The sequence below is a fragment of the Lissotriton vulgaris genome, chromosome 11, assembly GCF_964263255.1.
Source record: "Lissotriton vulgaris chromosome 11, aLisVul1.2, whole genome shotgun sequence".
NCBI lineage: Eukaryota > Metazoa > Chordata > Amphibia > Caudata > Salamandridae > Lissotriton > Lissotriton vulgaris.
In genome coordinates this window covers 1,106,044,082-1,106,059,105 of record NC_141699.1, presented here as the reverse complement: position 1 = coordinate 1,106,059,105, position 15,024 = coordinate 1,106,044,082, and the positions used below count along the sequence as shown (strand labels likewise).

The window sequence follows — 15,024 nt, the reverse complement described above, 5'->3', positions numbered from 1 at the left end:
GGGTCACATAAAGGGCTAAAATAATTCCCATCAGACCACCCATGTGGTGGAGTTTGATCAACTGTTCCCATATGACGCAAACTCCACCACATGGGTGGTCTGATGGGAATTATTTTAGCCCTTTATGTGACCCTTAGTAACCTGTTTTGACAGACCCTGTGTCTCATACGCGCACCTACAGTGCCGCTTAGTCACTATTGCAGATACACATCATGTATAGACCTTACCTGCTCTTGTTTGTGTTTTGTATCTAGGTATAGGGGAGCGAGCAGGAAGGTCAGTAAATATTCCCCCTCTGACCCCCCACACACCCGTTTTTTTCAAGTATTAAGTGCAGTTTTTTAGCTGCGGGTCGTTTTTCAAGGTGCAAACCTTGTTTGCACCTCAGTGCTCACCTCACTTGTGTGTGTGTGTTGTCTGTGTGTGCACCCTCACTGACACCTTTGGATAGTAACCCCTTCTTCCATTCTGGATCACCATAGGATATGGTAACTCTGTTAGCACACTCAAAACTCTGGTTGAGATGTGTATTTTGAATTGTAAATACAGGCTCTCTCTAGACATTGTCCCTTTCCCCCCTCAGACTCAGCGAGCCGAGGACCATCTCACAGACATGTCCAATCGTATTCATTACTGGTTGAGGCTCTTATTGATTTAACTTCTGATCCGGGTAGGCTTGTCCCCGTATCAGACACTTTATAATCTGGGTTAATGGGTTCCCTATTTATACCGAACTCCATATGCTTCGGTGGTTATGGTATAACCCCTTCTTTATGGCCCAATGTTTAAATTTGGCGATGTACCAAGATAGTGATTTTTCAATGACATCCGTCAATATTATGCCACTACTACAATTTGCCTTCTGCTGGGTTACATTATCCCCCAGGCAGAACGAGTCTTTAATACCAAGACATCGGTTCAACCAACTGATGCTTTTTACTTCCGAGGTTTTTTCATCACTTCCGCGCATGCGCGCAGGAGTAACATCTTCCTGCCGTCTGCGCATGCGCTAGGGAGCAGTGACTTCCACAACGCCGTCTATCAGGATGAGTTGGTATCCTCACTGCGCAATTAACGTGTCACCTTATTAACGAGGATACATAAGCCGGAAGGGTGTGAGCAATCTTACCTCCACTTCCGCTCGCGTTTGGCACGAGAGCACCGACGGACAGGTGAGACATAGTGTGCTCGCTATGAGCTGAGGGGCGGTTGATTCTGTGGTGTACTAGTGAGTACAGAAGGACTCGACAGGGGCTTCACCGTATGTTCTTTGCTCTCTGATCCTTGAGAGGGCTAGGAGATTGTCTTACCAGTCTCTCCAGTTTTACCTAGACATGGCTTTCATATGTATATCTTAGGTAAGGCCAAGATACCGTGTCTGCGGATATATAGAGAGGACATGGTCCCTGCTTTTTCCTCTCCCATACGGCAAAGCTGAGGTCATGACATATGACATGTTAAGACAAACTGGTATTTTGTCTGTAGGTTCATGCTAATTACTTTTGCAAGAAATTTTCTTGAGACTAACACAGATACTAGTCCACCGGTTGGTGCTATAGGCTCGCTGGTGTTTTTCCTTACCCTTGGGGTTCTCTTTTGTGTGTTGATTGTGGGGTGTCACATTTTGCGTACTAGCACACACTAGTGAGGTTATTTGTATAGAACCATTGGGTTAGACATCGTAAAGTTGTGTGCTTACTGTGTCTTGTATTTCTATACTTTAGAGCGGGGCCTCATTCTCCCGAGCGGTTGCCGGGTGAGGTGAGGTCGTCACCCACACAGAGCTGGGTGAGTATCACCGAGAGGAAATGCCTCTGAGTGATTGGAGCTAATATGCTTATTGGATTGCAGAATATAAATTAAATTATTTCTGCACGTGTGTCTGCATGGTTTCTGCGTGTACATGGAGGGTGGGCGTGTGGGCTAAGGTGCTGTCTGCCATACTATTATGTGTTTTTTCTTCACTTGACAGGAAGATGACATCTCTTTCCATCCAGTGGACATTCAAGTATACCAATTTCTGGTGTATATGTAATTCTGTAATTATGTATCAGCACAATTTTTTGTCAGTTATACACATCACATATAGTTGCAGTAGCTATTATTTTGTTTAAGGTCCTGAAGAAAGCTGAGCCAATGGCTCTTAGAGCTGAAACATGTCGACCACACTTCATAGCGCCTCGGAGCAGTATTACTACTCGGAGTGTTTTTAATATTGACACTTGGCCCTCTATGGTACGGTTTTCTCGGTGTCCTGGTAGTCAATTTTAATGCAAATGATTTTCCTTTGAGCACTGCACTCTGTCTATTCATTATACTTTATGGTGTCACAACAGGACGACTTCTTTGACAACCCTTTCCCTTATTGACACTATCGGTCGTATTTGGGAGAGGTTGATCAACTGTTCCCATATGACGCAAACTCCACCACATGGGTGGTCTGATGGGAATTATTTTAGCCCTTTATGTGACCCTTAGTAACCTGTTTTGACAGACCCTGTGTCTCATACGCGCACCTACAGTGCCGCTTAGTCACTATTGCAGATACACATCATGTATAGACCTTACCTGCTCTTGTTTGTGTTTTGTAGCCTTTTGGAATATCCAGTGGTGAACTGAAGAGTGGATATAAGGGTCCTATTTTGATACCTGCTGCCAGCACTGAAGTGAAAGATAATTCTGGAGTTTTCTTCCCATTGAAGTCTTTGAATCTCTTGCCTTCCTACCCTCTTCCCAAGATGTCTAGGGGCACAATAAGCTGGATTGAAGTTATCTGTGTGTGAGCTGAAACAGAAGTGTAAGTATGGCTGTGCACAGTTTCCCCCACCCCTCATCATGCCAATGCCCTGCCCCGTTATTGTGATGCTCTCTGGGAAGAATACACAAATGCCAACTACCAAATAAACCTAGTCATGTTACCCAAAAAACAGGCTGCAGGCACAAGATGGTTAGGACAAGAAAAAAACATTTTTTTAAAGTGAGATTTTCAGAATTGTGACTTGAAATCCAACTTTACCAGTAAGGAGTATTTTAAATTACAATTCCTTAGACACCAAAGATGGTATTTCCACCTGATCCCAAACAAAAATACCTCTTATTAAATATAATAAGGTATCCCAATGTTATCCTATGGGAGAGGTAAGCCTTACATTAGTGAAAAATTAGATTGTGTGTTTTTCCATACCAGGACATGTAAAACTTAAAAGTGAACATCCAACATTTTAAATTCAATGCACCCTTCCCTATAGACTGTTTTGGGCCTACTTTCAGAGGGAGTTATATGTAATAAAAAGGATGTTTTAAGCCTGGTAAAGAGTTTATTTTGCCAATTCGAATTAGTAGTGTAACTCTGCATACAGGCTACAGTGGGAGGCCTGAGGTATGTTTTGAAGGGACTCCTTAAGTCGATTGCGCAATAAGTGCTGCAGGCCCACTAGCAGCATTTGATTAATCAGCCATGAACATATGGTATACCACAGTGGCAGGGTTAATTAACTCTCAGGATGGCAGTCTAAAATACTTCCACTGTTCCCTGCACTCTTATGAGGGGACTCTTGCACAAATACAAAGTGAAATTAGAGTACTTTGAACCTGCTTTCGGCTCCATTCAGAAGTACCTATTTTTTCAGATGTGGGATATTTCATCCACTTCATTCCTAAGATTAACTGACAGGTGAGGAAACCATCTAGCGTAACAGTCCACATTCCTCAGTGAGCAGGAGAAACACATTGTCCTGCAAGGGTGTCCAGGACAGATCCAAGTGCCAGTGGGTTTGTTAGTTCTTCCTCACAGATGCCCTTCCTTTTTCAAGAATAACTGGTTTGACCATTAGCAACATTTCCAAAGGTTATGTACCATAGAAAGAAGAATTAACTAGTCCTTTCCAGAGCATACACACCGTCTGGTTTTTACTCTTATATTCTTCTTACAAGTTCAATTGTGTTTTGAGGGGCTGGCGGTACCCAACTTCTCTAGTCAATTCCAAGAGGGCTTTACTAGCATTGATTTGCTGCACTTACTTTTGTTGGGGAAACCTTGCCTGGTAGTCTTTCTGTAATATTCAAATGAGTGATCTCTTTCTGAATGCCAGCCCCGGCTATTTCTTCATCCAGGCCCCCACTTTTCAAGGATGGAGACAATGTGGCTGGCAACTGACTACCATTAAGGACTTTGACTGGGATCCATTTTACTATTTGCATGACAAATATTCAGGCCGCCTTCTAGTCATTTTGATAACATTTGATGTTTCCTCTCCAGTATTCTCTGGTAACTATCAGTAGAATTCCAGCAGTAAGAGAAGCATTTGTTTTTCTCACAGGAAAGGTATTCCAGACTTCTGTAATTAGCTAATTGCTGCTACTAGGGAAGGAAGAGCTTGACCAGAACTTAATGTAAAAATCTATATTTACCACAGTATTAGAATTTGGAATTACATTACACTGAATACATTGTCTTTCAAAATTGAAACAACCTGCTGATTATTACTGTAACTATTTCCTAACACGATTTAGGTAATGACTTTTATTGACAAGTGGGCTTTTACTATACAAAAGAACTAACACAGAGTGATAAAGAGAAATAAAAGATGTGTATCCTATTGCTGTAGATACTTGACAATACATATATTCAACATAAGCTATATTGTACAATCTTCATCCAGATATGATAGACTTTGCATAGATGACTTAGCTAATGTTATATGCAGTACTTTAATCATGGTAGAAAGTAGCTTCCTTTGATGCATGGCTGCTGCAACTTAGTTCACAGCAGTTCAGGGCTGCAGTGGAGGCCTGATGTAATGATTTTAAAGTCACACATGTGGACAGTGTCCATCTACACTGCTGCCCACATTTGGGACCTCATTTATAAGGTTTTGCCATAGGGAAGCGCAGGAGGCCTTCCTGCTGCGCTTCCCTACGGCATAAGAAAAGGGCAGAAATGCGCTGTATCTATAAGAAACGGCGCATTCCCATCCTTTTCCCCTGCGCCGGTGCAAAATGGGCTGCCCGCGCCAATGCAGGCCCCTTTCTCCATGGTGCAAGGGGGCCTGGGTTGCGGGGATGATTATTTCTGTACAGGAAGGGAAACCTTTCTGTACAAAAATCGACACAAGAGGCTTTTCCTCTTTCTACGTGTGCTGCAGAATGCAGCACACGTAGAAAAAGGAAAAACGAGGAGAAATAAAGATATTTATCCCCATTGCACCTCCCTTACGCCTCCCCTGGGGAGGCGTAATCTTTTGGCACTGCATCAGATTTACGATTTCTCGTAAATCTGTGGCAGTGTCAAAAGGCCATGGATGTTGCAGGGAACGCCCCCAGCATCACCCATTGCACGCCCCTCTAACGCAGAACACTGCGTTAAAGGGACTGATATTTATCAGGCAGCATTGAGCCAAAAAAATATCACGCAGGCTTCTGCGCCACGGAACGTCACAAAAAGTGAGGTTCAGATGGCACAAGGGGCTTCATAAATGAGGCCCTTGATATTCACCATTTATGCCATGGGTGCATTTCTGCATAGTATTAATGTGGTCTCACACAAAATTTAAATCTGCCACTTGGGGATAGCCAATCTTTCACTGTGTCTAGGTTTGTGTCAAATTTGATGAATGTTGGGATTATCACTGTGTTGCATGTAAATAGACAAACTGGTTTTTATACGTGTGCAGTGTCACATCACGATCACGTGTGCTGTATCACAATGCTAATAATTCAATATGCAATTTTTCGTCTTTTTAATAAAAAAATATATTTTTCTCATACCTAATCAGAAAGTCAGAGGCAACAATCTTTGACATGCCAAAGCTTGTGTAAATGGGGATAATATTAGGAAGCAATTACTATGACAGTGAGAGTGTAGTTCATTCATGCATGTTTCTTTTCTTTCAGTAAGTCTGAATGGTGCCTACCCAAAGTTATCTCCGTACAGACCAATGAACCGACTGATGTCACCCCCTTTTGTCCTTTCGATGTGTCTGCACACGCTCTTTGCCTTCATCATACAGATCCTTGGCTATGTATCAGTTCTACAGCAACCATGGTATAATGCAACAAATATCCATAGGTAAACAACAACTCTGGTGTGATTTGTTATATTTGATTCAGGAATTACAGAATTATGTTCAGTTTTTAATGTATTGGTTTGTATATATTGTTTGCTTCTGCAGTCTTTCCATTCCATTGCACTGTAAATGAAACTGTTGCACTGATTGGTATTCAATTTGCCACTCTACTAAAGATGAAATAGTGACAATTCTTTTTTGGGTTGAGAGCTGAGACATACACTAGTGTTATAATTGATTTATGTATTTCTTGCTCTAGCTGTGTCTTCCCTGCTGCTCAGCTGGTGTGAGTGTTAGAATGCCTGATGACCCCATGGAATGTTTGAGTGCCTGGCTTGTGTGTGGAGTGTCAGTTGAAGGCAGGCAGGCTGAGCGGCAGGGAGGCTGCTCCTGGTGGGGTTATTCCATCCATCTATCTTCTACTAATAAACTTAACCTGAAACTAAGCTTTAATAAATCCATCCTATTTTATACACCCGGCTCCTTCGACTTTCAATTTACCACATTTGGCGCCCGATGTAGGTAATTTCATTTTTCCGGTTCTTAAATACCGATTCATACCGAATCGATATTTATGAATCGGAAAACTGAATGTAGGTAAAAAAATCGGTAAAAAATACAGAATCGGTAACAATCGGAATCCACCATCAGAACGCGGCGGTCAGAATCTTAACGGGAACTAAAGCAAGATGCTCGGCGAAACCAGCTCTCAAAAGCCTTTACTGGCTCCCAGTGAAGGAGCGAATTACCTTCAAGACCCTGTGCATCTCCCACAAGATAATGCACGACAAAGGCCCCCCAATTCTCAGACCTCTGATGAAACCCCATCAGTCCAACAGACAACTAAGATCTGACTCTCTCGCCCTTGCCAGCATCCCAAGAATAAGAAAGTCCAGATCCGGCGGCCGCTTGTTTTCCTACAACGCCCCAAAACTCTGGAACACCCTCCCACTGGCCATGAGGAGAGAACACAACCTCCTCACCTTTCGGAAACAATTAAAAACCTGGCTCTTCCCTTAAACCTTCTATCTTACTGTCCCTCTTCTTCTCTGGATATAAGGTCTTGTTAGCGCTGGGATGCCCGAGGGTAGCTACGCGCTTTATAAATCCCAATTCAAACTCAAACTCAAACACTCGGTAAATACCGATTCGGTAGTCGATGAATTGGTAATATCCGATTCGGTATCACCCATTCAACCCTATGGGCCTTCAGGCCCATAGGAATGAATGGGAAATACTGAATCGGAAATTACAGATTCGGAGAATACCGAATCGGTATTTACCGAATCGGTAAAATCCGTTCTCGAAAATTCGAATAGAAGACATGTGAGCCAGTCAACCAATCAGGGACACCCACCACACCCCACAACAAAGCAACTGAGAAATCAACCAATCAGACGCAAGTACCACACCCCAGTACCTGGAGGTGGCCACACCCATGCAGGTGCAGAGTCTCAGAACTGTTTGGAGAGCTGGAGGGAAGACAGAGGAGCAGGCTGCACTGAGCCCAGCAGAGCATCACCATGGAGTCCCAGGAAGGCCAGAAGGATCGAGGTGATAGAAAAAGGAAGCTAAAATTCAGCACAACTGAGCTCCAGGTGCTGGTGTAGGAGGTAGTGTAGCATTACAGCCAGCTTTTTGGGAGACAGTCCCTGCAAGTAGCAGAGTCTGTCAAAAGAAACACCTGGCTGGCGATCCAGAGCAAAGTAAATACCCTAGGGGTCACACATCTTGAAATTGAAGATATCAAAAAAAGGTGGTATGATCTGAGGATCACCACCAAAAAGAAGATTTCAACCCAGAGGAATGAATCCTCAGCCACAGGTGGAGGAAAGAGCCGTGCACCAAGCCTCACTGAGCTGGAGCAGCTGGTGGAATCCACCATGGAGCCGGACTGCTTATACAGGATTGGGGATGCTGACAGCTCAGCCAGAGCTGCAAGAAAGAAAGGTAAGATGCATGGACATAAACACCCGTTCCCTGGCCCCTTCCCCAATGTGGGTGACTGAATCACAATCCGGAACACATGCCAGTACTCACCACCAATGCATCATGGTAGTTGTAGTCATAGGAACATACATCCAAGCAGCCAACACAGAATTCAGCATGCCATGCCACACTCCCCATACACAAGCAGTTGAGACATAGGAAATTGTGTGATAGGAATGTGTATAATGAAGACACACAGGTGATCATTGCCCATGTCTGCCCAGGAGAGGCATCGCGCAGTGCAGCGCAGGGAGGGGAGGCGAGTGCACCAGCAACGGCTGCGAGGGAGAAGCCTTCAGACACATCAGGATGCAGCACTGTCCCTGAGGACACTTCCACAGCGCAGGCACCCACAGCATTTGAGGAAGACACCACAGCACAGCCACTGTCACCCCTGCTGTTTGGGACACAGACTCCGGCAGCACCTGTAGGTGCCACTACACCAAGCTCCGGGTCCTCTGTGCATGTGAGGCCAAGGAGGCAGGATGTTCCACCACGCAGGATCCCAGCAAGCTCTGATGAAGAAGAGGTGGAGGTTCACACACGCAGCTCTCCACCACTGGCTGGCAATGCAGGGCATCAGGGGTCATCAGGATCTGTGCGTGCAAGTGTGCGTGGTTGTAGGGCACGTGAGCAAGACGAGGGGCTGAAAATGCAGGGGGTCTTTGCTGGTTTGGAAACCACTATGCTGAAGATCCAGCGCATGCAGGCCAAAGGGATCATGGCAGTGCACAGACAGGTGCGCAACCTGAACAGCAGGATGTCAAACATTGATCGCGGGATATGCTCCATGGCCCTAGGAATGGAGTCCATTGCAAAAGGAATGGAGTCCATGGCAGAGGGGGTGAGGGAAATGGGTGTGCGCATGGGTTCCCTATGTGACATGCTGGAGAGTGACCAGACATGAAGGCGCAGGAATAGGCACATACTGAAGCAGCAGAATAACGCCATCAACCGGCTGACAACTGCAACCACCCTGCTATGCCGCCGGTCAGTGAACATGCAGACTGACATTGTGCACTGCTGCAGTGACTTGTCCAGGGGGATGGGGAGAGTGACCTCTGCTATGGGGGTACTGTTGACACAGCAGACAGCCACTGCTGGTAACACGTGTGTCGGGGACACAGAGGAGTCCACAAGCAGGAGTGGATCCAGCCCGCCTGTACAGGACGTTCGTCGGAGCAGCAGGCTCCATGCAGAAGACCCTGGCACCACTGCGCAAGTTGACCCCCTGCCCCGTAGCTCCCACACCTTAACCGCATCGCTGCGGCGGCTTTTCCCGCTGTGTGCGGAAAATTTGAAAAAGCCGTGTTACATGACGAGCTCAGCTCGTCATCCGCACACGACCACTGTGGCTGATGACGAGCTGAGCTCGTCATCAGCAGTGAAGAGGTTAATGCGTAAGTGCAAGCATTAACAAATAATCATGAACACAGGACAGGTCACAGTGATGTGAACTTTGGCCACCCAGTGTGAAAAGCGGATGTTGTTTTATTCATGTGGTCTGGTATGTGTGAAGTGCAGTAGTGCATATTAAACTGAGTGCTCCAAGAACTACACATGCCTGTGTTTCCTCACTTTATTAGAAATATCTGGTTGTGATTTACTGCGCTTCTCAGTCTGCCATCTGTTGCTGGCGCTGCTCCTGCTGCATTGTGATCGGCTTGTTCTGCCCCATCATCTATGTCCTCATGATATGTGATTTCTACCTCTGTGCCCTCCTTGGTGGCAAGATTGTGCAGCATGGCGCAGGTCGCAATAATTTTGCAACAGATCATTGGCGTGTACTGCCGTGCACCTCCACTCCTATGGAGGCAGCGAAATCTGCTTTTAAGCAGTCCAAAAGTGTGTTCCACCACGCAACGTGTTGTTCTATGTGCCACGTTGTAACGCCTTTCACTTCTGGCGGATGGATTCAGGTAGGGGGTGAGGACAAATGAACGCAGGGCATATGCACTGTCACCTGTGTGGAAAATGAGATAATGATTAGTCACATACTCATGATTGATCTTTCTGCATTGGCTATCAGGGTCGCTCACAGTTATTTACCTAGCAGGTATCCATCCCCGAAATCACCAGCAACAAGGCGTGTGTATATCCCACTATTCTGGAAGATGTAGGAGTTGTGGGTACTCCCTGGAAATTTGGCAACAATGTTGGTAATGATGTTGGCAGCGTTGCAGATCACCTGCACATTGATTGAATGCGTAGTCTTCCGGTTTCGATAAATGTGTTCTGTTGCTGCAGGTGGGCATAGTGGGATGTGCGTCCCATCGATACAGCCTATGATGAGCGGGAAGTTTGCAAGTTGGTAGAAATCGGTTTGGGTCTTTGCTAGTTCAGCAGGTGTGTTAGGTAACTCAATGTAGTGTCCCATCCTCTGCATCATGGCGTCAAGAAATTTCCTGAAGAAACGTGACAGGCAGCTTTGGGACACCCCACTTATCGCAGCAATCACATGCTGGTAGCTCCCCGAAGCAAGAAGGTGTAGGCAGCACAGCACCTGCACATGGGGTGGGATGGCGTGTGCTCTTGGGGATGGGTGTTTCAGATATGGGTGAAGGTCCCTGATCAAGTCCAGGATGGTTCTGGGGTGTAGCCTGTACCTTTGCAGGATCTCAGCTTCAGTCATTTGGAATAGGGTGATTCTCTGCCTATACACCTGCTCCTCCCTTAGCCAGACCCTCCACTCCTGCTGCCTGTATCCGTAGCCGCCTTGTCATTATGTAGAAAGCCGCCATTGTGGTTGCACTGTTGCATTTTGGGGCCTTCTTTTATATCCTGCACCTGGTTTCCACCTGCTTTCATTCTGTGGTAATTACCGACTCTTAAATACCGATTTTCATGGTATTCGGTATTTTTTGGGTGTCCTACATTTCGATATGCCATTTTTACCATTTCTGATTTACTGATTCGGTAAATAAGAATTCGGTATAATCCGAATCGGTAATTACCCATTTCTTATTTACCAACTCGGTAATTATGAATTCGGTATATTCCGATTCGTGAAATACCAAATCGGTATTTTACCGACTGTTTTTTGCCGATTCTGACACTTTTTTTCCACATACATCTCGATACTTTTATTCTTGTCGGTAAGTGCTGAAATTACCGAATTTTGGCCGTTACTGACCGGTATTTGGCTACTTCCATCGGGCCCTTGGAGAAGATTTAAAGAACCTACAGCGTTGAGGAAAGAGACTGTGTTTGAAGGAACTAAGGAACCTATAATAAAAAATAAAAAAAAATTGGAACTACTGAAACATTAAGCAAAGGAAATTCTTTGGTTAACCCCACCATCCTCATTTGGACAGCCTGCACCCCAAGGCTTTTGACCTTCTAATACTGGTATCCGTGCAGCTACTGTGGAGATTGCTGCCATCCTACTGCCTTGGAGGAGTTACTCTTGCCCAGCTGTGCTTTCTGCCGTCAGGTGAAAAAGCTGCTAATTTGGTGTGTCAGTAGCAACTGGTTTGTGGGAATTGGCAGCAGCGAAGTGTGCAGCGACGTGTGCTGGGAAAAACAAACATCCCGGTGAGAAAACCGGCATCCCTGTGAGACTTTACACTTGGTTGAAAAATGCAGAGGCTGGTGATGAAGAAGCAATTTATGGCTCTGTTTCACATGGCATGTTTGGGACATTTCTTGGGTGCACTGGCTGTTTATACTTCTGTGCAGCTTCTTAACAGTCCCGAGCATTTCTATTTGGGTGCCGGTGTTGCACATGTGTGGTGAGGCACTTTTTATTGTTTTTTTGTTTGATTTGTGGTTTCTCTTGGCACCTTCTACCCGCGTTGCTGTAGGCAGTTAAACAGTTGTGATTACTATTTAAAACTGTGCACAAGCAGGGTAATGCGCGTCAAGCTCACCTGCCATGGCCTTCCTGACGTAGATGTAGCTTTCCTGCTCCTATGCTGCTCACTGACATTTTCATTACCAGCACTAAGGTGCTGAGAGCCGCCCGGTGCAGCCTACGCTGCGTACCACCATCTTGCCAATCTTCTATGTTGCGGTGTAAACTCTTGCCAACTGCGTAGTCTTTGAAGTCTTGCAAAAAGGCTCGAGTTCGCTGCATTTTGCTTTAAATTGCTTGTACCCCATGGAAATCTTCAACAAATGACACATTTCAAGTTAGTATGGTAGTATGGTAAGGAGGAATTCTTTTAAGACATCACCAACAAGGGCAACAAATTCTTAGCCACATTACCAAGGTAAGGAAGACAACATTACACAGTTCCTCAAAGCAATTCAAACTTTTGTGCTTGGATCTGGACACCAGCTGAGTCCTTTGAACTGTGAACCATTTTATTTGATTAATGGAGATGTTCCGCCTTTTCTTATTGGCATGAAATTAATTGAACTTTCTAAAGAGACTGCAATGGCGATACTCATGGTGTTTTTCTGGGATCGGAATCTAATGGTTCGAAGTGTATCTCTTCCATTAGCCTCAAGGAAGTTTCGGCACTACATGGTCTTGGATTCCAACAGCCACAGGAACTTTGGTGTTGACCTCGGGTGAGAGATCACTCACCGGAGTGACAGATTTTCTTGTTTTTCTATTTGCTAAAATACTGTTTTGTGGGGGAAGTGTGTACCCTGTACCCTTTTACATTGACACATCGACATTTTGTGGTACTACGTGAGGTTGTGGGGCGGTTAGAGCCTCAGTGCTATTGTTTGGTGGTTGTAGCGTGTGCTAGCTTTGGTTTGAAGGGAGATTTTTCCCGATTACGTGGAGGTTGGGGGTGGTAACTCGTTTTATTGAGTGGTGAATATCCATTGGCTAGTGAGTGCCCTAGTTCTGTTGTCAATGGGTGGTGAGTGCAATGTTATGTTGAGGTTGTGGGCTGGTGTGTGCCTCAGTTCTGGTTCAAGAGTGTTATGTACAATTTATTTTACAGTGAGGTTGTGGGGTGGGTAGTGCTCCAATTCTGGTTTTCATGAGTGGTGATTACCCATTATTTTGGTGTGGTTGTCGGAGCTAAGTGCCCCAGTTCTGTTCCTAGGGTGGTGTCTACCCTGTTGCGTGTTGGTTGTGGGGTGGTGTATGCCCCAGTTTTGTGCCACCGCTCCGTGCGGTTTGTGTGGTGTTGGATTTCCCCAAGGAAGGGGGATGGGGTTAATCTCAATGTCTTTATTTGGGGTTAATCTCAATGTCTTTAGAATGCAATGTAAATGCTTTCCTTTCAGAATTCCTTGTATATATTGATGGATGTTTACATTTCTTTTTGTCACTTCTGTATTGTTGTGTCCCTAAGGAAGTGGGATATGTTATAATTGACGTATGTATTTGCTTGCTCTAGCTGTGTCTTCCCTGCTGCTCAGCTGGTGTGAGTGTTAGAATACCTGATGACCTCATGGAATGTTTGAGTGCCTGGCCTGTGTGTGTAGTGTCAGTTGAAGGCAGGCAGGCTGAGCGGCAGGGAGGCCGCTCCTGGTGGGGTTATTCCATCCATCTATCTTCTACTAATGAACTTAGCCTGAAACTAAGCTTTAATAAATCCAACCTATTTTATACACCTGGCTCCTTGGACTTTCAATTTACCACAACTAGGGTAGCCATCTCTGTCCATATAATGATGGACACTGTCTCCAGTCCTCAATTGTTCCATAAATCATTGCTTCCGGGGTGTGGGTCGAATTGCCAATGGAAACAAAAAACGTCTACAAGGCCCAGAAAGTGCAGGAATAACACTAGCCAATGTATTCTTCAAGTGGGGTATTGTAAACAAATGTGCCTACACACACTGCAGCTCCCTATTCAGTTCTGGTCATTTTACATAGCCCATCATCCCATTCTTGGTTCTACTCATCCGTTCCATGCTCCAGATTACATCATCATCTCTACATATTTACCCCTAACAAGGGCAAAACAACAAGGAAAGTAAAAAATAGACAATAAAATAACAGAAACATTTAACTCAACTACATTCTAAAATATCTTGGCAATACCGATCCAAAATAAATATGTACATACTATCAATCAATCAATAAAGCTTTATTTGATTTCCTACAAGAAATTCATACAAGCATATACAATCAAATCACGTAATATTTTCATAGTCAGAGGCAATATTGAGAAACATTACTAAAATATATTTATCGATACAGACTTAAAAAGTCTACTAAGACTTTGTTTGCGCATGTTCAAAATTTTCATATTAAAATCGTTTTTCTATATTTGATAACATTTTTACAAAAGGATACTATCGACCTAATAAAATGTTCATTATCTAAAAATTGAAATAGCAAAACTGAAGTAACCTTAATATTGGTAAAATCAGCTTCCTTTTTTGCATTTCATAACATTTTCTAAATAACACATGCATTGTCGATTGCTAAGACGATCATCGCATGGGCAAATAGCCAACGTTCCAGACCAATCATTTATAGTGAGAAAAAGTATTAATCGATAGAAAATCCCAAGTCTAAAGCGAGTCGTTTCCACCGAGAGTGTTTTTAAAGTACGGCTGGATACAGTAAGTGGTCAATGTCATTAGGTTGGACTGTTCCATTAGTCTCAATATTTCTACAGAAAATCTATTTGTCACTATAAGTGTCATACAGTTTCTTTTAAAATCTCTTCTGGTAACTGAAATTATGGAACCAGGATCTTTATAATATTCTGGGCCCCCAAGGTCATTCATAAAAATCTATAATATATTTTAGCCATGGGATATTAAAGGCCCACTGAAGCTTGTGACTATCCTTTATATTGTCCCGGTTAAAATTGTTTTTTGTAGAGGACTAAATCCTGTGCCACAGTTTCCTTGCAAAGTTAGCTAGCGCAGCCATGGATTTCAAGAATAATAGCTTCCAAGCTTTAACTGCCTGGGTCCATATCCCCTTTTGGTAAAAAAGAATACCTAAATAAGGGAATGCCCTAGTAAATTCAACATTATTGTTATCTATCTATCTATCTATCTATCTATCTATCTATCTATCTATCTATCTATCTATCTATCTATCT

At 44.2% G+C, this 15,024-nt stretch overlaps 1 protein-coding gene across 1 annotated transcript in view; it reads left to right on the top strand.

The window, feature by feature from the left end:
• Window positions 1-15,024, top strand: part of LOC147684247 (putative cation-transporting ATPase 13A4) — a 446,726-nt gene that overhangs the window by 389,076 nt on the left and 42,626 nt on the right. The window contains exon 26 of the mRNA XM_086944647.1: window positions 5,893-6,067. Coding sequence (XP_086800773.1) covers window positions 5,893-6,067 — 175 coding nt within the window. The remainder of the gene's footprint in view (window positions 1-5,892; window positions 6,068-15,024) is intronic.